The sequence below is a fragment of the Podarcis bocagei genome, assembly GCF_964188305.1.
Source record: "Podarcis bocagei genome assembly, chromosome: 16".
In the NCBI taxonomy this organism is placed as follows: Eukaryota; Metazoa; Chordata; class Lepidosauria; order Squamata; family Lacertidae; genus Podarcis; species Podarcis bocagei.
The window spans coordinates 32,133,992-32,158,489 of record NC_138142.1 but is presented as its reverse complement, the minus strand read 5'-3'; the positions used below and the strand labels follow the sequence as shown (position 1 = coordinate 32,158,489).

The 24,498-nt window shown below is 49.1% G+C and overlaps 1 protein-coding gene across 4 annotated transcripts; it reads right to left on the bottom strand.

Annotated features, from left to right (window-relative positions):
* Positions 1-1,325: 1,325 nt before the first annotated feature.
* LOC308574962 (uncharacterized protein) lies at positions 1,326-24,469 on the bottom strand. 4 transcript variants are annotated; one of them, XM_081173291.1, is made up of 13 exons: positions 22,332-24,469; positions 19,147-19,343; positions 17,050-17,138; positions 16,234-16,286; positions 15,851-16,043; positions 15,441-15,577; positions 11,694-11,771; positions 9,376-9,484; positions 6,169-7,142; positions 5,369-5,531; positions 4,321-4,488; positions 3,250-3,406; positions 1,326-2,408 (listed from the first exon to the last, which is right to left on the bottom strand). In XM_081173291.1, the coding sequence occupies exons 1-12, from the start codon at positions 22,530-22,532 to the stop codon at positions 3,264-3,266; spliced, it is 2,505 nt and encodes an 834-aa protein (XP_081029417.1). In that variant the 5' UTR covers positions 22,533-24,469; the 3' UTR covers positions 1,326-2,408; positions 3,250-3,263. The 4 variants fall into 4 exon arrangements, with proteins under 4 accessions (XP_081029417.1, XP_081029416.1, XP_081029418.1 ...); XM_081173290.1 differs by having other exon boundaries at positions 1,326-2,403; XM_081173292.1 differs by having other exon boundaries at positions 1,326-2,403; positions 15,851-16,040.
* Between the last annotated feature and the right edge of the window lie 29 nt (positions 24,470-24,498).

The following is a 24,498-nucleotide window of genomic DNA, read 5'->3' as shown; positions in this document are numbered from 1 at the left end:
CGTAGAGCTTCCATCATATGCTGAAGATACCCTGGCCATTAATTTCAGCAAGTCTACTCCTGAGTTGGGCTAGCTCTGGATACAACCCCATGTTTTGGATCCGCCCTTTCCCTGCCACCGCAAATTATTTCAACTACCGTATTTTTCGCCTCATAGGGCGCACCTAGTTTTTTTGGGGGGAAATAAAGAAAAAACCCGACCCCAGCTCCCAGAACAGGCTGCTATCCACAAGCCGTGGGAGAGCTGTGCGACTTCGCGCAGCTCTCCCATGGCTAGCGGAGAGTTGCACGAAGCACGAAGCCTGGGGCGTGCTGAGCTGTGAAGTCGCGCAGCTCTCCCACGGCTTGCGGATAGCTTCCTGAAGCCTGGAGAGCGAGAGGGGTCGGTGCGCACCGACCCCCCTCGCTCTCCAGGCTTCAGCGAAAGCCTGCATTCGCCCCATAGGACGCACACACATTTCCCCTTCATTTTTGGAGGGGAAAAAGTGCGTCCTATAGGGCGAAAAATACCGTACGGTAATTTTAATCTTCTTGTTATCCTGGGACCTTATGGACAAGGGTGGGTAAGAAATCCAGTAATTATTATCATCTTGTTATTAATAAAAAGCTGTAGATTCTCACCCCTCCCACAAACATATAAATATCTCCCCTTCTGAAACCTGTTTGTGTGTAATATTTATGTACAGTATAGTGATTCTATACAGTATAGTGATTCACAACCTTGATGGCAGAAAGTGAGGAGGAATTAAAGAACCTTTTAATGAGGGTGACAGAGCGCAAAATATAGTCTGAAACTCAACATCAAAAAAACGAAGATCATGGCCACTGGGTCCATCACCTCCTGGCAAATAGAAGGGGAAGAAATGGAGGCAGTGAGAGATTTTACTTTCTTGGGCTCCGTGATCACTGCAGATGGTGACAGCAGTCACAAAATTAAAAGACGCCTGCCTCTTGGGAGAAAAGCAATGACAAACCTAGACAGCATCTTAAAAAGCAGAGACATCACCTTGCCAACAAAGGTCTGTATAGTTAAAGCTATGGTTTTCCCAGTAGTGATGTATGGAAGTGAGAGCTGGACCATAAAGAAGGCTGATCGCTGAAGAATTGATGCTTTTGAATTATGGTGTTGGAGGAGACTCTTGAGAGTCCCATGGACTGCAAGAAGATCAAACCTCTCCATTCTTAAGGAAATCAGCCCTGAGTGCTCACTGGAAGGACAGATCGTGAAGCTGAGGCTCCAAGACTTTGGCCACCTCATGAGAAGAGAAGAATCCCTGGAAAAGACCCTGATGTTGGGAAAGATGGAGGGCACAAGGAGAAGGGACATCAGAGGACGAGATTTTTGGACAGTGTTCTCGAAGCTACCAGCATGAGTCTGATCAAACTGCGGGAGGCAGTGGAAGACAGGAGTGCCTGGCGTGCTCTGGTCCATGGGGTCACGAAGAGTCGGACACGACTAAACAACTAAACAACAAATAGTGGTTCTGCTTGGGATGGCTTTGTTTTTTGCCTATTGAGTAGCTTCAGAATCCTTACCCTTTTTTTGCACTTGGCTTTGGGGGCAAACACCATCTTGGCCGTCTCAAGTGGCAAACGCTCCTGGCTTGCCAGCATCCACACAGCCCATCACATGCGGTTATCTGACAAACTGGTTGCAGACAGCTGTGCTGCTCTGTGTTGATTTTGCCACATCTTCCATCATACGCATTGCTCCAATAACAAAATAAAAAACCCCACTTTTAAACAGCACGGTTCTCCTGGCAAGGTGGGGGTCTCTGGACTGTCCTGCTTATTGCTGATTGGAAAGCAGCAACAGCCCCTGCTCTCCCAGGTGAAAAAAAAATAAATGTGGAGGGCAGGAAACCAACTGCAGCCATGTGTTCCATCCTCTTTGCTACTGGTTACTCACTCGGAGCTATGGAGTCTGTGATTGGCTGTCAAATAGGAATGGCCACTGTGGAAAGATGGTCTCCTCCAATGATGGGCGAGGGGTGGTATAAATCCAGGAGGGATGATTGCGCCTTTTCTGCTAGTCTCTTCCAGTGGATGCTCCCCAAATACTCTTCCTCATTTCCAAAAAGTCCTCTGGGTATCAGAAGGATGCAGGAGAGGGAGGGTGGGGGCGGGGGGAGGATGAAAAGACTGAAAATACTTCCCCCCTTCGGCTTAGAATGCCTGTAAGGAACATCATCTTTTCAGAAACTGACGGAGCGTGGCAGCCAGGGAAGCGAAAAGGAGACTCTAGTGCACAGTGGCAGAGATCATCAGCCCATCTCCTTTCAGATCAGGAACCAAGGAAGCCCACAGCAGGGGTTTCCCACAGAGACACAAGTCTTTTGGTGGCTGGTGCAGAAATATTGGCGCAGGTGGAAAAGGCCAGGTGCAATACGGAGAGAATGATAACCTGTGCTGAGACAATGGGGGGGGGGTAGGGAGGAAAGGGGAGGGAAATGTTACACATCTCATACTAAAAGAGGGAGGAAGTTGCATTGCCAGTAGGCAGTGAGGGAGAAGACTTGGGACTGTCTGCTCAGATTGGCAGTTTTATCTCCAGGGTTTTGTCTTCTCCATCAATTGCTACCTGAGACCCTTTTAAATTGGATGTGCCTGGCATGCTCAACCACTGAGCTATCATTTCTTTCCCTTCCACCCCACTCTGTTTTCACTTGAACAGAATGCTTAATGGGTCTAACAGCAGGGGGGTGGACCCCCATCATCAACTGACATTACAGACAAAGGAGCCATCAGTTTGTGCATTTTAAATTAAACAGGTAAGTTAATGTGTAAGCCCTCCAAACATCCAAATAGGCATCCACATGAAATTGAAATACGGCATATGCTCAAATGTAGACAGGACAGCAAGGTCCTCAGACAATCATAATACTGTGTAGGGTTGGAAGGGACACCTAGTGCGGGAATCACAGCTAGAGAAACGCTGACAGGTGGCCACCTGAACTCTGTTTGGAAACCTCCTGTGAAGGAGAACTGGTTGTGGTCCTCTCCTCTGGAGCAGCAGAAAGCAAGCTTGCTCCAACTTCCATGTGACAGCCCTTTAGATATTTGAAGATGGTAACAGACGGTCAATATTTATCCTACTAGGGGTTGCAAAATCCTTTTTCTTGTGTGTGTGTGTGTGTGTTCTCCTGCCACTAATCCCCATATGTCAGGCATATAATTTATTATTGCATTAAAATGCAAACAGGACTTGCACACCCGGCTCAGAACTGAGGCTGACACCAGGATCTCTCACCTGCTAGGCTGTTCTCAGACGCCTGTCCCTTCCTCTGCCTCAGGGGAATCCTCTTCTGGTTCTGCTCGCGGGGCCAGCTGGGCAACGGGGGCACTTCCCAAAATGCCCCGGCGGAGAACATATGGGCAAGAGGGACCAGATGGGATGTCAGCAAAACCTGCGGCGGAGAAACAAGGCCAGATCTGCTAAAGTGGACACAGTGGTGGGGATGTCCTTTCTGCTATGTTTTCAAGTTGAAAAGAATCTCCTTTCACCTGAAAGGTTTGCATGCAAACTATCGTATGCATCCCCCCCCTAAAATAGTACCATCCCATGCTCTTCAATGCACTTTCCCATTAAACAAACATTTTATATACATTCTAACCGTATTTCTGGCTGCATTTTTATTCTGCTCCATTCATTACATCATAGTTGTGGCGCCAGCTAGGCTCGGCTCCCAGTGCAGTGGAACCGGTTGTGCTGCCTTAAATCCGCCTCTGATTTAAAGCACTTATACTGTTTTAACAGCTACGGGCTCCTCCAAAGAATTATGGGAGCTGTTGCTTGTTAAGGGTGCTAAGAACTATTAGGAGACCACTAACTCCCCTCACAAAGCTGCCATTCTCAGAGTGGTGTAACAATCCATTTCTCTTCACTGGGAACTCTCAGAATTCTGGCTCTGTGAGGGAAATAGAGAGGCCTAAAAAAGCTCTCAGCACTCTTAGCTACAGTTCCCATGATTCTGTGCGGGGAGCCATGGCTGTTTAAAATGGCATCATAGTGCTTTAAATGTGGTGTAATTGGGCCAGTCTGCTACAAAAAGCCTCCTCCAACCCTCCTCAAAGGGCCAATGGCAGTTCAGAACAGGACTTTGGGGCAGATGCCCAGGGCCTCACTGAGCAGATAAACAAGGGGGCCCCTCCGAGAGTAGCCAGGCTTGCTGCTAACCTTGTTTAAAGTTATATATATATCCATCAAAAAAGGATTTCCACCGTAAGCCCATTAAGTCCAGACTCTAAACTCACCTCATGGCACCATTGATGGCCTTGTGGTGCTTCCTTTTTCTCTTTCCCTCCCCAATTTCCCACATACCTTTCATGACCACCTCAGGGAGCCCGTAGGGTTCATACTGAGTGTCATCAAAGGCCACAGAGACACGTTCCCTGCGCCGATGGCCACACTCTGATCCCTCAGTTTGGGTCTGGACATTTCGTCGGCTCCCCTGAGACAAGGGCTCTCTCTTCTGGGAAGCTTCAGGAACTGCAAGACACAGAGACCTTGCATTAGGGTACATATACACCAGATATTTAAAGCACCCTACCCAACCATCCTGGGAGTTGTAGTTTGCCCCTCGCAGTTACAGTTCCCAGCACCCTTAGCAAACTGGGGTTATTGGGGCAGCTGTGTGCTCTAAATGTAAGGTGCGCTTGCAACCTAAGGACAGTGCGATGACAAAAGAAGAGAAGTCCGGTTTCTCCCATGACCTTCCTGTGCTAAAAGGAAAAACATTGCCATTTAAAAAAAAAAAAGGAAAATATTTGGTTCCATGTTCCTCCAAGGAATCATGGGAAATGTAGTTTGTTATGGGTGCTGAGAGCTGAGAACCCTAGTCCTCTCACAGAGCCACGATTCCCAGAGTTCCCTGGAAAATACTCAGAGAACCGGAGCTCTGAGGGGAATAGTCTCTCAGCACCCTTAACAGGATTTTTTTTTTGGGGGGGGGGGAGAGCCATGGCTATTTAAAGTGATATCATAGTGCTTTAAATGTATGCTGCAGATGATTTCCCAGTGCACGAAACAAGGTATTCCTCTTCTCTTCCTCCCCCAGTTACAGATAGGTAGCCGTGTTGGTCTGCCATAGTCAAAATAAAAAAATTCCTTCCAGTAGCACCTTAAAGACCAACTAAGTTAGTTCTTGGTATGAGCTTTCGTGTGCATGCATCTGAAGTATCCATCCGTATACATCCGAAGCATCTGAAGTATACATCCGCGTATCTGAAGAAGTGTGCATGCACACGAAAGCTCATACCAAGAACTAACTTAGTTGGTCTTTAAGGTGCTACTGGAAGGAATTTTTTTATTCTTCCTCCCCCAGTTTGGATTCTCTCCCCCTATATTCTATGCCCACCCCCCCCCTTACCATCTGCAGTCTCAGCTGCTTCTCTGCCGTTTCCCGAGCCAGCCAGTCCCAAGGGGCCAGTGGTGTCCTCCTCTCCTCTTTTCTGGTGCCAGGCCTCCCAGGTAGCCAGCTCCTTGCGCAGGACCCGGTTTTCCTGCTGAAGCTGGGCAAGAGAGGCCTCCAGCTGCAGACAGAGAGTCACCCATGAAAACAGACACCGCTAAGAGCTCGCCCACACTTCCGGTTGCCCCCTGCTTGATTTGCACTTTCTAGACATGGGTCAGAGCCGTTTTCCTCTCGCCCCAATCCTTTCCCAGGGAAAACCCAAGCTTTCGTGCTAAACTGGAGCAAACATCAATCCAGAGAAAACCAGAATTGCAGCTTGCTCTGATTGAGAGCCTAAGAGCTATTCTTCCTAGGGGAAAGCAGTGCAACAAGTTGGATAGCCGGAGCCCTAATCTCAAAAGGCTGCTTACAAGAGATCAGTCCAGACACCAGGCAATAGGAATTTTGTGCTTAGCACCCCCTCCCCCCATATATATATATATATATATATATATATATTCCAAATGTCATCACTCTCTCTTTCTTTAAATAGTGTAAGCCTCGGATCTGGCTTTTTTTCCTTCTCCCTCCGAATTCCTTTTCCTTTTGTGCAGTGTCTTTTATATTGCAAACCACAGGCAGAGACCGATAGCATCAATGACCTTTGTAAGCTGGTCCAGGGGCCTTTTGTTTTGGCGGAAGAGTGGGACAAAGATGCTTTCAACAATTAAAATCCATAAAAGATTCCTAGCACGCCTCGAGGAAAGTAAACTTACTTGTTCCTGGACTCCCGGCTGCACCGGCTTCTCTTCGGGCAGACGTCCCGCTAGACCAACATCTGCAATGCTCAACATGTCTCCCTGCAGCTGGGCCAACACCAGAGGGACCTCTGAGGTCTCGCTGCCTCCGCGCACCTCCAAGGTGTTTGCGGGGCTTTCTGCATGGTGCCCCTCCGCCTCCCTCTGCCCCAGCAGAGCCCGCAGCCTCTGGCCCTCGGCGTCGGCCATTTCCAAGGCTTTCTTGGTCTCCTCCAGCTCCTGGCGGAGGCTCCTCATCAACTGCTCCTTCTCCTCGGCGTCCGCCAGCAGCTCCTCCACGTGGCGGCTCTGGGTCTCCATGGCTCGCGCCAACCGCTCCGTCTGCCTCCCCAGCGTGGCCTGCAGGACCTGGAGTTTTTCCTGGGCCAAGATGGCTTGGGCTTCGGCTTGGGCCTTGCCAGAGGCCAAGTCCAGGAGGTCCTCCTGCAAACCTTCCACGTTCCCCTCCGGGTCAGGGGTCCTGCCTCCTTGGCCCTCTGCCTCAGTTTCCCCGTGGGCCTGCCGTGTGGCTGGCGCATCTTCTCCTGTTTCAGACGTCTCTACGTCCGAGGTCAGCTGCTTCCCCGGATCTGCCGCAGCCCTGGGCTCAACCGCCCCTCCATCCTCCTCAACCTCTTCTGCCACAGAGACTTCCCCACCAGCCGCCATCACCGAGGCCTGTCCTTTGCTCCTGGGGGCCTGGCAAACCCCATGGATCTCTGGGGAGCCCTTTGTCTTTTGCCAGGCCGCCGCTCCCACCATTGAACCCAACTGCCTCTCCTGGGCCCAGGCCCGGCTTTTCTCTTGCTGCCAGCAAGCCTCAAGGAGGGTTTTGCGTTGGCTCTCCGAAGCATCCAGGCGCCGCCGCAACGTCAAAACCTCAGTTCTGAGGGCCTGTAGTTCCTCCCGGCCCCGTTCCGTACTCTGGGCCCGGGAGCTCGGTGAGGGAAAGCCTGAGGAAAGAGATGGCAGAGAAGAGAAAGCCTGATAAGAGTGATATTTTGTAGTTAAAAGAGATAAAATCACAATTTCGCACTGTGGTGGTCATTCAGGTCTTAGATTTTAAGTGCACACTTCCAAAGCATCATGGGAATCATAGTTTGCCCCTGTACGGAGCTGTGGTTCCTAGCACCCATAACAAACTACAGTTCCCAGGGTTGGGGGGGGGGGGAAGCTGCGTGCTTCAAATGTGCTTTGAAAGAAGCCCCAGTTAAAACAAAAATTGAACTGCACATGGCAGATTGCTAGTGCTGGTGGGTGTGTGGAGAGAAAAAGCAGCAAGCAAAATTTCAGTGGGTCTACTCTGAGGTAACGGTCATATATAGCAGAATCTGATTGAGGTGTGCCTAAATCAGGATCTGGAGGCAAAAATATTACGTTCTACCATTCTGTGTATAAATCTTGCTTGCAATGCTCCCTTGTATTAAAAAAAAATATTATGGGTTGGGGAGGAATTCAACATAGTGCTAAGGCGATCACTCTGTCAGCAAAAGCATTTCGGCTTGCCTGGTGGAAGGATCTGCTCTCTCCCCCCAAACACCATTTGGGGAGGGTCTCCCAACCCCCCAAAGATTTGGGGGACATGGGGGGCAGAGGAGGGAGCCAATGGGGGAGAGCTCCACTGCACTAGTGAAAGCTCTTGTGCAAGCTTTCACTAGTGGGACACATTCATTGAATCCAGCCCCATATATTTCTTTTAAAGAAACATACAATTTAAAAAATCCTCCATTCTCCAATTCTTTACACCTGGACAACAGAAAAAATTGATTTAATTAGAGTTCCTGGAAGTTCAAATGCAAACTTCTGAATATGAATGCACAACATTTCAATTCCATATTTTTTATTACTAGGCATTACACTTATAAATAGCCACACAGACACGGCACTCACCTCTGACACTGTCCATCAAAAGAAAAAAATATTTCTGTTCCTCCCCACTCAGGAGGAGTTCAAACACAGTTAGTGGGGGAACCAGTTCACCGGTTTGTCATCCATTAACTAAGTAGCCTTAAATCATCCAAATTTAGGATTGAGGTTACAGCCCTAGTTTAAAGGGCTACTGCTCCTTTAGAACTAGTACATAAAATCTGGAGCAGGAGTGTGGTGCAGTGGTTAGGGTGTTGGACTAGGACCTGGGAGGCCAGGGTTCAAATCCCCCCACCCAGTAATGAAAGCTCACTCCGTCATCTGGGGGGGGGGGAGGGCTGTCACAGTCTCTCAGTCTAGCCTAACTCACAGAGTTGTTGTGAATATGAAATGGGGAGTGAGAAGAACCACGAACTCTTGAGCTCTTAGGAGAAAAAACTGGAGTATAACTATAACCAGGAATGAACACATAAAAGAAAGCACAGTTAACAGAGTTTTTTAAAAAAATAAAAACCTTCTTGCTTTATTAACCTGCAAACGTGTTCCCTTGGTAGCAAGGGATTACCCTACAACTGAAAAATGCCATAATACAGTAAGCAAAATAGGGTGGAATCCAAATAAGTTCTGCTTGTAGTAAACTTTAATTTTTTTGTTTTTTTTGTTTTTTAATAAATTTTATTAGTTTTTCACAATTTTTATAGACATAGACATAACACAATAACAACAAACAAACACATAAACAGACATGTATAATTTCAAATCCTTATTTCTTAAACCTTACTTCACCGACTTCCCCATACCTCCCCTTTCTGCATCCCAATTTCCAAATTCGTTTCAGCAAATCCTACCCCTTAATTTTATCCAATTTTCCCTTATTCTTTCCCTTTACTTAATCTTTTGCAGCTGTAATCCCCTTTTCTCAAAAACTTCAACATTTTAACACTCATTAATTTGTAGTAAACTTTATTTAAATGAATAGCCATATCTATTAATTTCAACGGTCTACTCTGAGTAGGACACTGGATAAAACCCATACACCTACATGAAAGCTACATATCATACAAAATATAATTATTCCACACACACACACACACACACACACACACATATATACCATAAAGGTATGCAATATATGGAATACTATACATAACATACAAAATATAATTACAATATGCACATTTCTATAGAACCATGACCACGGATAAATATAACAAGGACTGAAGGCTCACGATTCTTGCAAAAAGAAAAACAAAAGCAGACTGCTCTTTATATCACTGCCATCTAACACAAACACACACAAAAACATGTGCAGAGTCTCACCTTTCCGTTTGGTGTGAGCTCCCCTTTTCTCAGCTGGCTGCTCTAAGCGGGAGGAGCTTATGCTACAACGGCTGCCGCTAGAGGGCACCTTCTCTGTCCCAAGCAGGCCCTGTTTTGAAAGTGGGCGTTAAGAGCAGAGAGGTCAGGGCACAAGGCAGAATGCCAGTTTCCCCACCCATGCCTGTCCAACGGCTGCCTCGATACCCCCACTGCAAAAGAGAAAGTTGGCAAAAGAAAGGAGTCTGGGTTGTTGTTTTCTTGGAGACTATTATTCTGGTCCACCCATTTTTTTCTGGTCGTGGCCTTTTTCTTTGTTGCAAATATCGTGGCAGGAGAGCTGAGTTAAAACAACTCAAAGAGTACTTTATTAATTTTATGGTAAAATGCCATTCCAATAAAACCTGCAGACTGTTGTTCCATACTTACATTAGACACATGTAAGGAAAAAATTGAATGCGGACACTGTCAAATCACTGAAACATTTAATACACTGTTAAGCGGGTGGCACTGTGGTCTAAACCACAGAGCCTAGGACTTGCCAATCAGGTTGGTGGTTCCAATCCCTGCGACGGGGTGAGTTCCCGTTGCTTCGTCCCTGCTCCTGTCAACCTAGCAGTTTGAAAGCACCTCAAAGTGCAAGTGAATAAATAGGTACCGCTCTGGCGGGAAGGTAAACGGCGTTTCCGTGTGCTGCTCTGGTTCGCCAGAAGCGGCTTAGTCATGCTGGCCACATGACCCGGAAGCTGTACGCCGGCTTCCTTGGCCAGTAAAGCGAGATGAGCGCCGCAACCCCAGTCGGCCATGACTGGACCTAATGGCCAAGAGTCCCTTTACCTTTTTAAGGCTTCAGCTATTCATGACTCTCTATAAGGAAGCACGAGTGTCTGCAGGTCTGACATTAACCGCATTCTCTTTACCTAACTCCAACTCTGCACAGGCCTCAATGGTCAGTGCAAAGGCTTCTGGGATTGCTAGGCGCTGTTTTCACACCATTTCCGCACTCTTTTAGGGCCACCCTTGCCCCTTTCTGTGCCACTTCCAGGTTCGCAGCGATGTGCCCATGCGCAGTTGCCTGTGCCTTGAATGCATGTAAATGGGGAGTTGCCAGCATGTTTTTTAAAAATTCAAAAACGTGGAGAAGCGGCAATTCAGTGGCAGAACACCTGCTCTGCATGCAGAAAGTTCCTGCTTCAATCACAGTTTAAAGAGGTCTTAAAGGGAATTCTCTCTGCCAGAGGACCTTAGACAGCCACTGCCAGGAACTTAAAAAGAGAGACAAGAGTGTGAAACCGCCAAGTCGTAACTTATCCAGGAGCCCATCTAGAACAGCAGGATTTGAGCCCAAGAGACTCACTCTCCTTGTGGTTTCCAGCAACTGGTATTCAGAAGCACCCCAGCTGTAGAGACAGATCAGTATCCTGCTACAAGTCTCCATTAACTTAGTGACATTTCAGTGACGGCGTCATCATCAATCGCGGCTGAGTCCCAGTGCTCTTTTTGCACCCATGGATTCTTTGTACTGCAGTTCTGCCTGAGCTCCCTGTTTGAAAGCAGCCGGTAGCACATGCGTATGGTTTACATTATGTACTGTATTATATTATATTGTTATGAGTTTGGGGGAGGAGGGAAAAGGCTCTGTGCAACACCTTTCTAACCCCTGGATCCAGCAAGCGTTAAAACATAAGCCAGGCTAGCTGCCTGTGTTGAGTAGGACTGCCATACGTCTGGATTTTCAAAGGCGGAATTGACGTCCAGGGGGAATTTCCAAAATGTGGTGCTGGATTTTAGACAAGTCAATCGAAAAATCGTAGGGTTTTGTTTCTTTTGAAAAAGTGTTCAACAACTTTCAGGGTGTCCTGGTCTTTACTTTTGAAATATGGCTCCCCTAGTGTTGAGGCGATAGCCTGGGAGATGGGCCATTAAGGAAAACAAAGGAAAGTGGCTCTGTGCAAGACAGCAAACTCATGGTTAGTTAGAAGAAGGACGAAGCCAGAGTTAGAGTTTAGTCACAGTGATGTGACCTGGAAGTAAAGCAGCAAGCCAGAGTGAGTTTGAGAGCCACGATTGATTTCTGTTTGAATCCAAGGCTGCAGCTATGAGAGAAGCAAGACCCTATTGGAGTGTAAATGCTGTAAAACCCTCCACTGTAGGCTCGGATTGTATATATATGGAAATAAACCATCTATCATAAGGACACCACGGTCTCCGCTGTGCCTCATTTCCAAAAACAAACATGAATCCTTGATAAGTGCCTGAAACTCCTGAAACATTCAGAGATTGGGGAGGTGTGCAACAATATGTTAGGAAGATTAGCCCACCTTTTGCTGGTGCCTGCTTTGGCGCAGGTCTCCCACATCCACTGACGGCCGCCTCCCTCTGCTTTCCAGGGAGCTGCTCTGGAACAGAAGAAAAAGAAAGGAACTCCAATCCATTAGAGGGAGGCAATAAATGTCAACCGTTGCGCCACCACTTGAAACGTCCTCACCTGAGCAATAGCCCAGTGGCCATTGGAAGAGAAGGATGCTGAAATTAATGGGCCATTGGTCTGATCCAGCAGCCAGACTCTTACGTTATTAAGAGGGAAGAGCACCCTATGTGTTACTGTATTGTGGGCTACGCTACAGCCATGAGGGGAAAGGCAGAGATGTCTAGGCCCCAAATCTACACATCTATCTATCCACCCTGTTGCCAGGCAGTTGAAGAATTATCACAATTCAAGGGCACAGCACAGGACCATTTTGAGGAGAGCGAGGAGCAAGGCTGGTGAGGGGTGTCCTCTGGGAGGGGGCCTGGGCTGGGGAAAGCCATGAGGACCACATAGGGAGGCCTGGAGGTCCCACACTCCCTAGCCAGCCAAAGAGGCAGGAACTGTGAAGCTCTGCTGGTTCCCCTGGTGTTGCAGCCAACAGAGAGGCTGGATCAGACCGCTCTGCAGTCAGCATCTTGCATAAAAGTGCCTGTATTCATCCCCCGCCCCCTGCAACCTCCAGCGCTGCCAAGACTCCCTTGACCTGTTCCCGAGAAGAAGCTTGTAAAAAGGCACTCGGCTGATGAGCTGCAGCCTTGTAAAACTCTCCACCTGCAGATTGGGGGCTGGCTGGGAGGGGGGGTGATGGGAAACATTGGCTGCTACCTTCAGTAGCGTTTCCTGCGAAGAAACACAGGCGATAATTAATGGTGCTAATAATTGCGCCCAGCCAACCGACAAGGACACGGGGCCTCGTAAAACATGTCAGGCGGTGCATGAGGAAGGGGGGGGGGATACCCAACGAGCGAAGTTGCTTCGTCATGGTTTTGCGCAGAGCTGAGGCCAGGATTTAGGGGGTGGTTGTGGATCCCCTTTCTCTCTCTCACCAACAGTAGCTGGTGCCCATTAGAACCGCTAGGGCAGAAGGCAGGGAGCCCACCAGTAGGTGGCGCCAGAGCCAACTAAAGCTAGTTTGGTCCCCATCCACCTTCCTGCTGAGTTCTACAAGGGGCAATGCTGAGACCAAAGAAGAGGAAGCTGGCAGGCAGGGCCGCCACCTGGACTGGCTGTAAGAAAGGCAGGCAGGTGGGGGCTGCTTGAGGGCAGGCCGAGGTCAGTGGGGCCGTTCCCCATTTGCCCTGATGGACCAGAACTTCATGATGTGGGTTTGTTTATCTTTTTACAAGGCAGGGGATGCCTCATTTAAAAGAGAGTGGGGTGGTTTGGGGATCATTTCCATCCTTTCCTTTTGCAAATTCATAATTACAGTTCTCCCGTGCTACCCCAGCGAGGGGCAATAGATGCACCCTATCTGCGGCGGTGGGGGCGGGGAGCTAACACTTTGCAGGCAAGCCTCTTTCTGAAAAACAGGTGGTGGAGCTCAAAGCCCCTCCACCAAGCTGGAAGCCTGTGCTCGGCCCAGGAGTTAACCCAAGCAACGCAGTCCAGGTCCTGTCCCGAATCCAAGGAGTCCGCAAGGGGTCAGTCCGACAGGGCCAAGGCAGGAAACCAGGCTAGGTCAGGCACAGGGTCTCAGGCAGGTTCTAGCAAGCAGCAATGTTTTTTTTTCCAGATAGATATTTATTAATTTTCCAAGAAAAAGAAAAAGAAGAAAAACACATACAACAAACATAAAAATAAAGAAAAAAAGAATAACAACAAAGCACAGAACAAATACACAGTGTATACAATAAAAAGTTTTCACCTATCAAATTAACATTGTCATCTCTTTCTGGACTTCCTTCAGCTCGCCCGTGAATCTTCCGCGATAAAAATCAAAAATACACATTACCTGGTTTGTATTGTCATTACACATTCCTCTTCCTCTATTTTCCTTAAACAATACCTCTTAGTCTTTCACAGTGCTTCTCTGAATCCCCTTAACGTTATTTGACCTTTGCTAGCAGCAATGTTGCTCCCACAACCTGGGGCAGGGTCCAACAGCCTTTTATATTTGTCGGGGTAACGGCCGGTCCTGATCCCCCGGCGACTCACCTCCCTGTCTTGCCCGAAGTCAAGCACTCCTCCTGCGAGTACTCAGGTCTTTCCTTCTCTCAGACCTTAGTCTCTGCAGCTCAGGAGATGTCAGCGGGTTACTAGACCCAGAGGCCGCCTCAGCCTCTCTTGATCCAAATGGTAGTGGAGCAGCTGTAAGTGATTGCCCAGCTGAAGGCAATGAGGTAATCCCCGCATCTGGAGCCAGGGCAGGCTCAGGCCCCTGACTCGGCCCAGCTGGTGCTTGTTGCAGGGGAACCTGTGCAGACTGGGGCTCTTCAGGATCAGGCCCCAGACTTGGTTCAGATGATGCCTGAGGCAAAGGATCCGGTGCGGCCTGAGACTCCTCTGGTTCCGAGTCCAAGCCCGAGTCCCAGGCCATCACAAAGCCTGAACTCCTAACTGTCACAGGACAGGCAGGTAGGGGCACAGGAGCTGTTTAGGAATTGAAGAGTCAAAGTAGGGAGGGCAAGGCCTGGATTCAAATCAAGCCCAGATCCCCACTCAACCATTACAGCTCTTGGATGCGGCTGCTAGAGCAAGAATTGCAATCACTCTTCCTCTATTTGGAATATTAATAGCCCTCCTCACAGGGTTGCTTGTGGAGACAAATGAGGCCATTACGGTGAGGCACATGCCCCCCGCACAGTTAAAAAGCGAAATTAACAGCGCCCCTCGGAGAGGACAAGAGGATGCCTTATCGCTTTTGGAACCATGCAGGTTTAATGTCTTTATGTACCCCTCCCACAAAAAGCTCTGCCTAATAATAGTATTTCTTAAAAGGAGCCATGCAGATGTGTGCATAAATTTGGTTGGGATTAGATACTTATAAGGACGCGGGTGGCGCTGTGGGTTAAACCACAGAGCCTAGGACTTGCCAATCAGAAGGTTGGCAGTTCAAATCCCTGCGACGGGGTGAGCTCCCATTGCTTGGTCCCTGCTCCTGCCAACCTAGCAGTTTGAAAGCACGTCAAAGTGCAAGTAGATAAATAGGTACTGCTCCGGCGGGAAAGGAAACGGCGTTTCCGTGCGCTGCTCTGGTTCACCAGAAGCAGCTTAGTCATGCTGGCCACATGACCCGGAAGCTTTATGCCGGCTCCCTCGGCCAATAAAGCGAGATGAGCGCCACAACCCCAGAGTCGGTCACGACTGGACCTAATGGTCAGGGGTCCCTTTACCTTTACCTAGGTACTTATAGGCTGCAATCACCCACCTCCTGCCCTTTCTCCCACTGCTGCCCTCTCTGTGTGGATGTGGCAAATCTGGCCTTCCAGTTTGTTCCGCAATATGGCCCTACCAGGGTCTCACCAAAATGTATGAGTTTGCTGCTAGCCTGGTTTTGCAAGACCCAGAGGTTTGGTCAACCGGGTGACAGTAGCATAGACCCCTCAACACCAGCCTCAGCACCAGAGGTTTGGTCAAGCAGGCCACCATGGCATAGACAAAGGCTGGCACTAGAGTTGTGTGCTAAGTCTTAAGTCATCCTTAAGTTGGAAGGGACCCTGATGGTCATCTAGTCCAACCCCCTGCAGTGCAGAAAGCTTTTGCCCAATGTGGGGCTCAAACCCATGATCCTGAAATTTAGAGTCTCATGCCTACTCACCTCCGTCTGGCCGCCTCGCTGCTTCTTCCACTGAGCCAGCTCAGCTCGGATCAGCTCCAGCTGCCCCTGCAAATTCCACAGTTCCCTTTCCTTTTCCTGCATCCGGGTTTCTGCTTTGCCAAGAGCGAGTCTCAACTCTGAATGGCAGAGGAGGGGAAAGGAAAAGCCGCTCAGGCAGCGGTGGGGAACCATTTCCACCCCGAGGGCCACATTCCCTTCCTAGGGCCGCGTGGTGAGCGGGGCCAGTCTAAAGTGGGTGGAGCAATGGTGCAAATGCTGCGTTTGCATGGGAAGCCTCACACATTCCCAGCAAGGCCAGGGAGAATTGCGGTCCGGGGAGAGTTCTGAGGGCCGGGCGGAATTCTGAGGGCCGCATGGTTTTAAAAAACCTACAGACCACGTTCCGATACCTTGATTTTCTTTCTCGAGCCTCTCTCCCATGGATGCCAGTTCTGATGCCATCGCCTGGGCCCCTTCGCCATTCTCTGTAGGGATGGGGCTCCCGGGTGGGGCACTGGGACAAGCCGCTTCTTGCTGCCAGGAGGCGGTGGGGCTCTCCTTCCCGCAGGGGCCTCCGACGGCAGAGCTGCTGTCCTGAATCTGCTGGAAAGGAGTAAGAAAAAGTCTCATGGTCCAAGACCAGCTTTAAAAGTAGCCTCTGCCAATCTGATGCCTTTCAGGTGTCCTAGACTACAAGTCCCATTGGATTCAACCAGCGCTGGCTAATGGGAGCTGGAGTCCTAAAGCCTGGAGGGCACCAGCTGTTCCAAAGCCACATTAAAGCAATACTCACACTTGCTCCGGCTGCAAGGGTCCTGCTAAGCTCTGCTTTGGCCTCGATGCCACCTAGAGAACAGAGGGAGAACTGGTTGCCCCGGGAACCAATTTGGGCCTGCAGATTGAATAAAGCCTACCTGTGGTAGTAGGCTACTATATTTTTCCCTCTATAAGACGCACCAGACCATAAGACGCACCTAGTTTTTGGAGGAGGAAAAGAAGAAAAGAAATATTCTGAATCCCAGAAGCCAGAACAGCAAGAGGGATTGCTGCACAGCGAAAGCAGCGATCCCTCTTGCTGTTCTGGCTTCTGGGATAGCTGCGCAGCCTGCATTCGCTCCATAAGACACACACACATTTCCCTTTACTTTTTAGGAGGGAAAAAGTGAGTCTTATAGAGCAAAAAATACGGTATATAGACACGAGCAAAACCACTCTGCTGTGGGCTACCGCCCCATCTCCAAGCCACCAGAGTTTTGATTTTCCTCTTCCCTCCGTGTCCCTTTTCCCTTGTGTGTCGTGTTTTGTCTTGTTTTCAGATTGTAAGCCTGTGGGCCGGGACGGCCCTTGTGGGAGCCTTTTTGGATGAAGAGTGGGGGTACAAATGCCCTAAATAAATCTAAATCCCTCAACTGACAACTCCTCCTTTTCCCTCACCCCCCCACCACGAAGTCACAGACTCTGCCTTGACTCTTTCCCGTGACTCTTCAGCCGCTAATTCCACCTCCATCTGGCAAAGCCTCTAATCCCCGGACGTAGGAAGAGGCGCCTTTTGCTCGCTGGCTTGGCCTAAGAGGACCCTGTGCCCTTTCCTCATCTTCCGGCTTCTTACCTTCGGCCCACGGCGTGGAGGAACCCCAGCGGGGGGGCAGGAGGGCCAAGTGGGACTGCGACTGCAGCTTGTCCAGTTCAATTTGGCACCTGGAGAGAGGCAGAGGGAAGGAAACAGGAGAAAGGAGATCCTCCACAGTCATAGGCAGTGTACCTGTGTGTACCAGTCTGCAGCGAGATCCTGTACCTGGGGGACTTTTTACTCCAGCCAATGGAATGGACCAGTTTTTTAAAAAAATGTTTCATGGGGTTTGAATCTGTTGACCTAACGTATTTTGTTTAGGGGCTTTATATGACCCCAAAATATGTTGGAATTTGGCTCCAGGTAGCAAAGCATCCCCTCAAAAACTCAGACCCTCCAAGTACTGTATCCCTATTTTCAGGGACAGTCCCAGATTTACAAAAGCCAGCCCGGTTTCTGATTTAATCCTGGAATGTCCTGCTTTTCCTTAGGACATCCCTATTTTCATAGAGAAATGTTGGAGGTTATGGAGTTATCCGACCCCCGAGCCATCTGAAAGTAGCCCTGGATAGGGAAGTTTTTTAATGTTTAAATGTGTTTTTATATATGTTGAAAGCCACTCAGAGTGACTGGGGCAATACAGTCAGATGGGTGGGGTATAAATAGTATGATGATGATGATGATGATGATGATGATGATGATGATGATGATGGAATAGGACGTCACTATTTTCATCGGAGAAATTTTGGAGGGTATAAACTCTCCATCAGGCTTTATGTTTTGTCCTTGACAAAGAAGTCACCTGGAGTGGCTAGGGCAACTGAATCAGATGGGTGGGGTATGAATGAATGAATAAATGAATGAATGGAGGTTTTGTGGTAGTCACCAGCCTGGAGGGTTTTAAAAGAGGATTGGACAAACCCATTGCTATCACTGGGTACTAGCCGCAATGGCTATGCCGCTGTTGGGAGACGTATACCTCCAATTCCCAGTTGGCAGGAATCACAAGTGTGGAAGGTTGCTGTTGTGCTCAGGTCCTGCTTGCGGACTTCCTGGAGGTGTCTAGTTGGCCACTGTTGAGAACAGGATGCTGGCCTACATGTTTTCTATTTTTACCCCACCCACCCTGATCCATAATTCAAGAGGTTAACATTGTCCTACCTTACAGGGTTGTCGTAAGACTTACTGAGCGAATGTAGACAGAACGTTTTGCATGCTCCAAATGCCAGCTTTTATTAGCAAAGGAAGCTCAGAGATCATAGAATCATAGAATCATAGAGTTGGAAGAGACCCCAAGGGCCATCGAGTCCAACCCCCTGCCAAGCAGGAAACACCATCAGAGCACTCCTGACATATGGTTGTCAAGCCTCTGCTTAAAGACCTCCAAAGAAGGAGACTCCACCACACTCCTTGGCAGCAAATTCCACTGTCGAACAGCTCTTACTGTCAGGAAGTTCTTCCTAATGTTTAGGTGGAATCTTCTTTCTTGTAGTTTGGATCCATTGCTCCGTGTCCACTTCTCTGGAGCAGCAGAAAACAACCTTTCTCCCTCCTCTATGTGACATCCTTTTATATATTTGAACATGGCTATCATATCACCCCTTAACCTCCTCTTCTCCAGGCTAAACATGCCCAGCTCCCTTAGCCGTTCCTCATAAGGCATTGTTTCCAGGCCTTTGACCATTTTGGTTGCCCTCCTCTGGACACGTTCCAGTTTGTCAGTGTCCTTCTTGAACTGTGGTGCCCAGAACTGGACACAGTACTCCAGGTGAGGTCTGACCAGAGCAGATATTGCTACCTGCACAGATTTATGGAAATCAAACTAAACTGCATATATCTGCTGACTGTGCTATAATTTCGTCTGCTCCTGTGAGCACTAGGCAGAGCAAACAGCCGTCTAGGACACTGAAGCCCTGTCCTTTCATCAAGCATTGCGCCCCCCCCCCTTCCTTCATGGCCTTCAGGTCTAGAAACTTGTTTTGCTATTTTAAAAGTTGTTCCTAGGATCTCTGCATGTGGCTACTGAATTCTGCTTCCACCTGACAAGTCTGCAAACCTGTGGGGCACAGACTGCTGCTTTCATCTCCGTCCTTGTGACGCCAACCCCACCGACCCCACGAATCCCAGCTACTGTACCTACGCAGCTCTTCTTCCAGTTCCGTTTGGCGTCTGGTCGCCTGGGCGAGCTGAGCCTCCAGGCAGCTCAGCTGGGCTTCTTTGGCTTGCAGCTCCTGCGCCAACCGCTGACGGCTGCGCTCCACTTGTTCCCAGGCCTCGGCCAGACTCCGGTTCTCCTGAGAGAGAAGGGCCCACGAGGCCCGTTCGTCTTCGTGCTGCAAAGAACAGCGAGAGATGAGCCGCATTAAAACAAAACCAAAAGAACGCAGTGTGGTTTGTGCCCACGGAATCATAGAATTGTAGAGCTGGAAGGGACCCAAGGGACATCTAGTCCAGCCCCCGCCAATGGAGGAATCACAGCTCCAATCCAGCCTTGCTCACAGGAGACCTGTCAAAATGAATGAAAATGCGTCACCCAATTTCAGTTCAGTGAAAACTCTGTTGGATGCAAACCAATGTTGGTTATACATCAGGGATGTGGCCCTCCAGGGCTCTCTATCTGGCCCTCGGGAATCTTTCTGGGCCACATACCCATCCTTTGCACACACACAGATCGTTTTTGCCTGCCTGGAATGTGCCCTTGAACTCTGATCGTGCCTCTTGCTTCTCTGGATGGAGCACAGAAAGGTGTGTAGGGTTGTATATAATATTTGCATTCCTTGCTCCACCCACTTTTGTCTAGGGCCCCACCCACAATTAGCATGCGGCCTTCAGAAGGTTGGCCAGAAGGGAATGTGGACCTCGGACCAAAAAAAGTTCCCCACTTCTGCTGCACATCCTGCCTATATACTGTTGTGATATTCCTTGCTCCAAAATGTGATTCCGCTGGGTACATTCTGAGCACTCCGCACTAAAAAAATCAAGTTTCATGACCCATATAAAAATACTGCATTATTTCACCTGGTTTATTGCGCTTCCAGTTCTTTTTCCCAGCTTGCAGTCTGGTTTTTTATTTGCCAAGAAAGCACACAGATTATAGACATATTCCTGAGTTTTTCTCCAGTATCACGAGAGCTAGAAGCTTGCTTTTTGATAAATTTCAAAAACTTAAAAGAGTCATACCCTCCTTTTTTTGCTGACTACAAATCTCCAGTTAGCCATGGATCAGCGAATTGGCCTGGGCTTAATCCTCTACCCCTGAGCTATGGGGCAATAACCACACTGGCCTACCTTGCAGGATCCGTATGAGGACTCTGAGCTAGTACATGCACCATAAATTGAACGTATGGAAACAGCAATACATAAGCGCTATGCAGAATAAGAGCCAAGACGGCATATTGGTTAATGCAGCAGTCGGCAACTGGTGCCCTCCACAGGTTGTTGGAGTACAGCTCCCATCAGTTCTGCCTGGGGCTGATGGGAGTTTTAGTGCAACAACTTCTGGAAGGCACCAAGTTGACAAAAGCTGGGTTAATGGTATAAGTTTCGCGTTTGGTTCAAATATCAGCTCACTGATAGCTCACAGGAGATTAGAAGCAAATTATTTCTTAGCCTCAGCACCCGACCAGTCTTGAAGGTGGCTTGCTCAGTTGCTGGCTATTGATAGGTAACCTCGCAAGTGCCCTTTGTTCTGAGGGCTCTTCGTCTTTAAACAGAACAGAGGAGCACCTCTTTAAAGTAGGACACATGGTCGGTCACCCTGGGCTAGGAACTCTATGCAGCGTGTCTGCAGTGAACGGGGAGGAGAATAATGATGTTCTACCTTCCAGGGTTGTTGTAAGGATAGCTCTGAAGCACACCCAAAAAGCACTGTATAAGTTCCATGACCCAGGCGCTTAAACAAATAAACTGCGTACATTTGAAAGTTTTCAGGGATGGGGAATTTTATTTTATTTTCCGATTGAGGGCCACAAAAACCCTTACACACCTTACACACACACACACACACGTTCCTCTATCTTCCAGCCGCACAAGCGAGAGGCATTGTCGGTCTTCAAGGTCACATGCCAGCCAGGAGGAAAAAAAGGAGGACCAATGAGGGGGTGGAGCTGAGTGTATCATAAAGCCTGATTCCTGAAAGCCAGAGGAAGATGCCTGAGGGCCTCATCTGGCCCACAGGTCTAAGGTTCCCCACCTCTGGATTAATGCAGTGTTGGTGCTGACCTTTCAAGCCCTAAATGGCCTCGGTCCTGTATACCTGAAGGAGCGTCTCCACCCCCATTGTTCAGCCCAGACACTGAGGTCCAGTGCCGAGGGCCTTCTGGAGGTTCCCTCACTGCAATAAGGGAAGTTACAGGGAACCAGGCAGAGGGCCTTCTCAGTAGTGGCACCTCCCCTGTGGAAGACCCTCCCACCAGGTGTCAAGGAAATAAACAACTACACGACTTTCTGAAGACATTTGAAGGCAGCCCTGTACAGTGGTACCTTGGTTTACAAACTTAATCTGTTCTTAAACCAAAGCATTCTTAATCCAAGGCGTGCTTTCCTATACCAGCGGGGAACTCAATTTACAGATGGAACACACTCAACAGGAAGCGGAACATGTTCTGCTTCCAAGGCAAAGTTCACAAACCAAAACACCTACTTCCGAGTTTGCAGCATTCTTAATCCAAGTTGTTCATAAACTAAGCTGTTCTTAAACCAAGGTCCCACTGTATTCGGAAGTTTTTAATGTTTGATGTTTTGTTGTGTTCTTTTATACTCTGTTGGAAGCCACCCAGGGTGGCTGGGGCAATCCAGTCAGACAGGCGGGGTACAAGTAATAAATTTGGAGAGTATAAATACCCTCCAAAATTTTCTGGTGAAAATTGGGATGTCCTGTTCCATAATAATAATAATTTTACCTCAGTCATCTGAATGGGTTGCCTCAGCCCCTCTGGGGGGCAGCTTCCAACATATATAAAAACATAATAAAACATTGAACGTTAAAAAACTTCCCTATACTTCAGCCTTCAGATGTCTTTTAAAGGTTGTATAGTTACTTATCTCCTTGGCTCGGTGGCCGAATAACTGCACACCGTCCAACATTTCTCCATCCTAAGGGAAAGCGGGACATTCTGGGTTCAAATCAGAAACCGGGACGGCTTCTGTAAATCCGGGATTGTCCCTTAAGAATAGGGACACTTGGGGGGGTCTGCATTATTGTTTATAACAAATGGAGCCCCAAACCGGAACCACAGAAACCCATTGCATGGCAGAGGTGCCCAGAGGATGGGAGACTCCTGCCAGGTACAAGCTCCCTGCCCCACGGCCCCTGCAATTACCTTCTGCCTCTGTTTGTGCATCATGGCCTCCAGGGTGTCCAGCTGCACCTGTTTCTGCTGCCGCTCCTTCTGCAAGCGCTCCAGCCGCTGCTCCACCTCGGCGATGGCCCGCAAGGCCCGGGACGGCAGCCCCACCTTCCATTCCTCGCCCGGCCAGCTCATGGTACTCTCTAGAGGGGCTCCTGTCCAGGCCCGGCTCATGAAAGGCTTCCCCCCAACCAGGTCTCTCTCTCTGGCCTCCCAAGGACAGATTGGTGGGATTAAAAAGCCAGCCAGGGCTTACAGCGGCGTCACGCAGAGGAGCTGCCAGGATACTTTCCTGTGCAGCCGGCCGGGCAGGAGCAGGTCAGCCTACGCCCAAGGCTGGGGGGCATGGCAAAGACCCCCTAGTTTCAAAAAGCAGCAGCCAAATCTCAGGGCTTCCACTAAACTCTAATCGCCACCTACTCTGGGGAAAGGAGTTTAAACTGGTCTCAGGGTAGGGGAATTAAGAGCACACAGTCGGGCGATTTTAATTTTCCCGCTGGGCCAGACCTCCGCCTTCCCCGCCATTCTAAAAATTTAATCCTCCTGATTTTTCCAGCTTGCCCTGCTTAACATTCTCATGCAATCTCTTGCAATTTCCTCCTCCCTTCTAGGAGCGTGCAAAAATGAGGAAGATCAAGATGGGCATCAAATGTTCTTTTAAAAAAACACACAGAGAGAGAGGGGACTCAGCAGAGGGGCATTAAACCTCCACTCAAAAAAATAAAAAAGAGGCCCTCAACTGTCTCTTGTGTAAAGAATTAGGGCTACTAAACTCCGCCTCCTGCTTCAACAGGCTTCATCCATGAGCTCCCAAGCCCCGCCTCCTGCACATTAGGGGTGGAGTTTCAAGCCCTACAGCGGCCTTCAATCAGAAGCAGAGTTTAAGCAGCCCAGACATTGATGCTTTTGAATTATGGTGCTGGAGGAGACTCTTGAGAGTCCCATGGACTGCAAGAAGATCAAACCTCTCCATTCTGAAGGAAACCAGCCCTGAGTGCTCACTGGAAGGACAGATCCTGAAACTGAGGCTCCAATACTTTGGCCACCTCATGAGAAGAGAAGACTCCCTGGAAAAGACCCTGATGTTGGGAAAGATGGAGGGCACAAGAAGGGGACGACAGAGGATGAGATGGTTGGACTGTGTTCTCGAAGCTACAAACATGAGTTTGACCAAACTGCGGGAGGCAGTGGAAGACAGGAGTGCCTGGCGTGCTCTGGTCCATGGGGTCACGAAGAGGCGGACACGACTAAACAACTAAACAACAGCAACACATCACTTTACAGTGGCTTTCCCTCTGTTTGATTCAGGTGTGGATTGCAGTGGAAGTTGCTTCATTCGGAGTGAACTCCTTCCTAACTTTTTACAACCAGTCTTCAGGGTGGCCTTGTTTGCCAGCTTCCTCCTTATTCTCAGTGTTGCCCCTTGTGGAACTCAGCAGGGAGAACGAGGACAAAACTAGCATAGTTGGTTCTGCTTGTCATTGGCTCTGGCTCCACCTAGTGGTGGGCTCCCTGCCTTCCGCCCTACCAGCCACCATTGGCAAACTGTGCCTCCTGGATGCCATTACGGTGTATGTTGAGTGAGGGTTGTCTTCCAAAAGCAGTGAACAGGGGTTGTAGCTCCACTCTCTCTACTTGAGTCCAAACAGGAAGAGGAAAAGGCAGTCAGTGACCTGCGGGCCCAGGACTGTTCCTGGCAGTTTTTGCTTTTATTGGAAGCACAGTCTGTTTCGCCAAAGATTTAAAACAAGACCTCCCCTACTGGTACACAAGGCTATTTTCCCAAAGCCACACCCACCTGCCACACTCCTGAAGTCGTGCAGTGTCAGGTGTCGGGCAGGTAGAGGTGCAGCTGCAGAAAGTAGGTCTGAAAGCGCCCCATGTATCAGCTGGTGTGGGGGGAGTTCAATCCTGCTCAGTTCAGGTGCCCCATTGAGTTGCCTAGGCTGGCATGCCTGAATCCTGCAGGAAGCAGGATTGAACCCCCATGTATCAGCTCACACATACAGAGTCCAATTATGCTCAGGTGAGCCAGCCAGTGTTCCCCTCACTCCACAACCAGTTTAAAGGTTTCCTCCCTCTCACCATGTTTAGGGGGTGAAAGATAAATCTTCCACAACAGATAGCAATAGTGTCCACA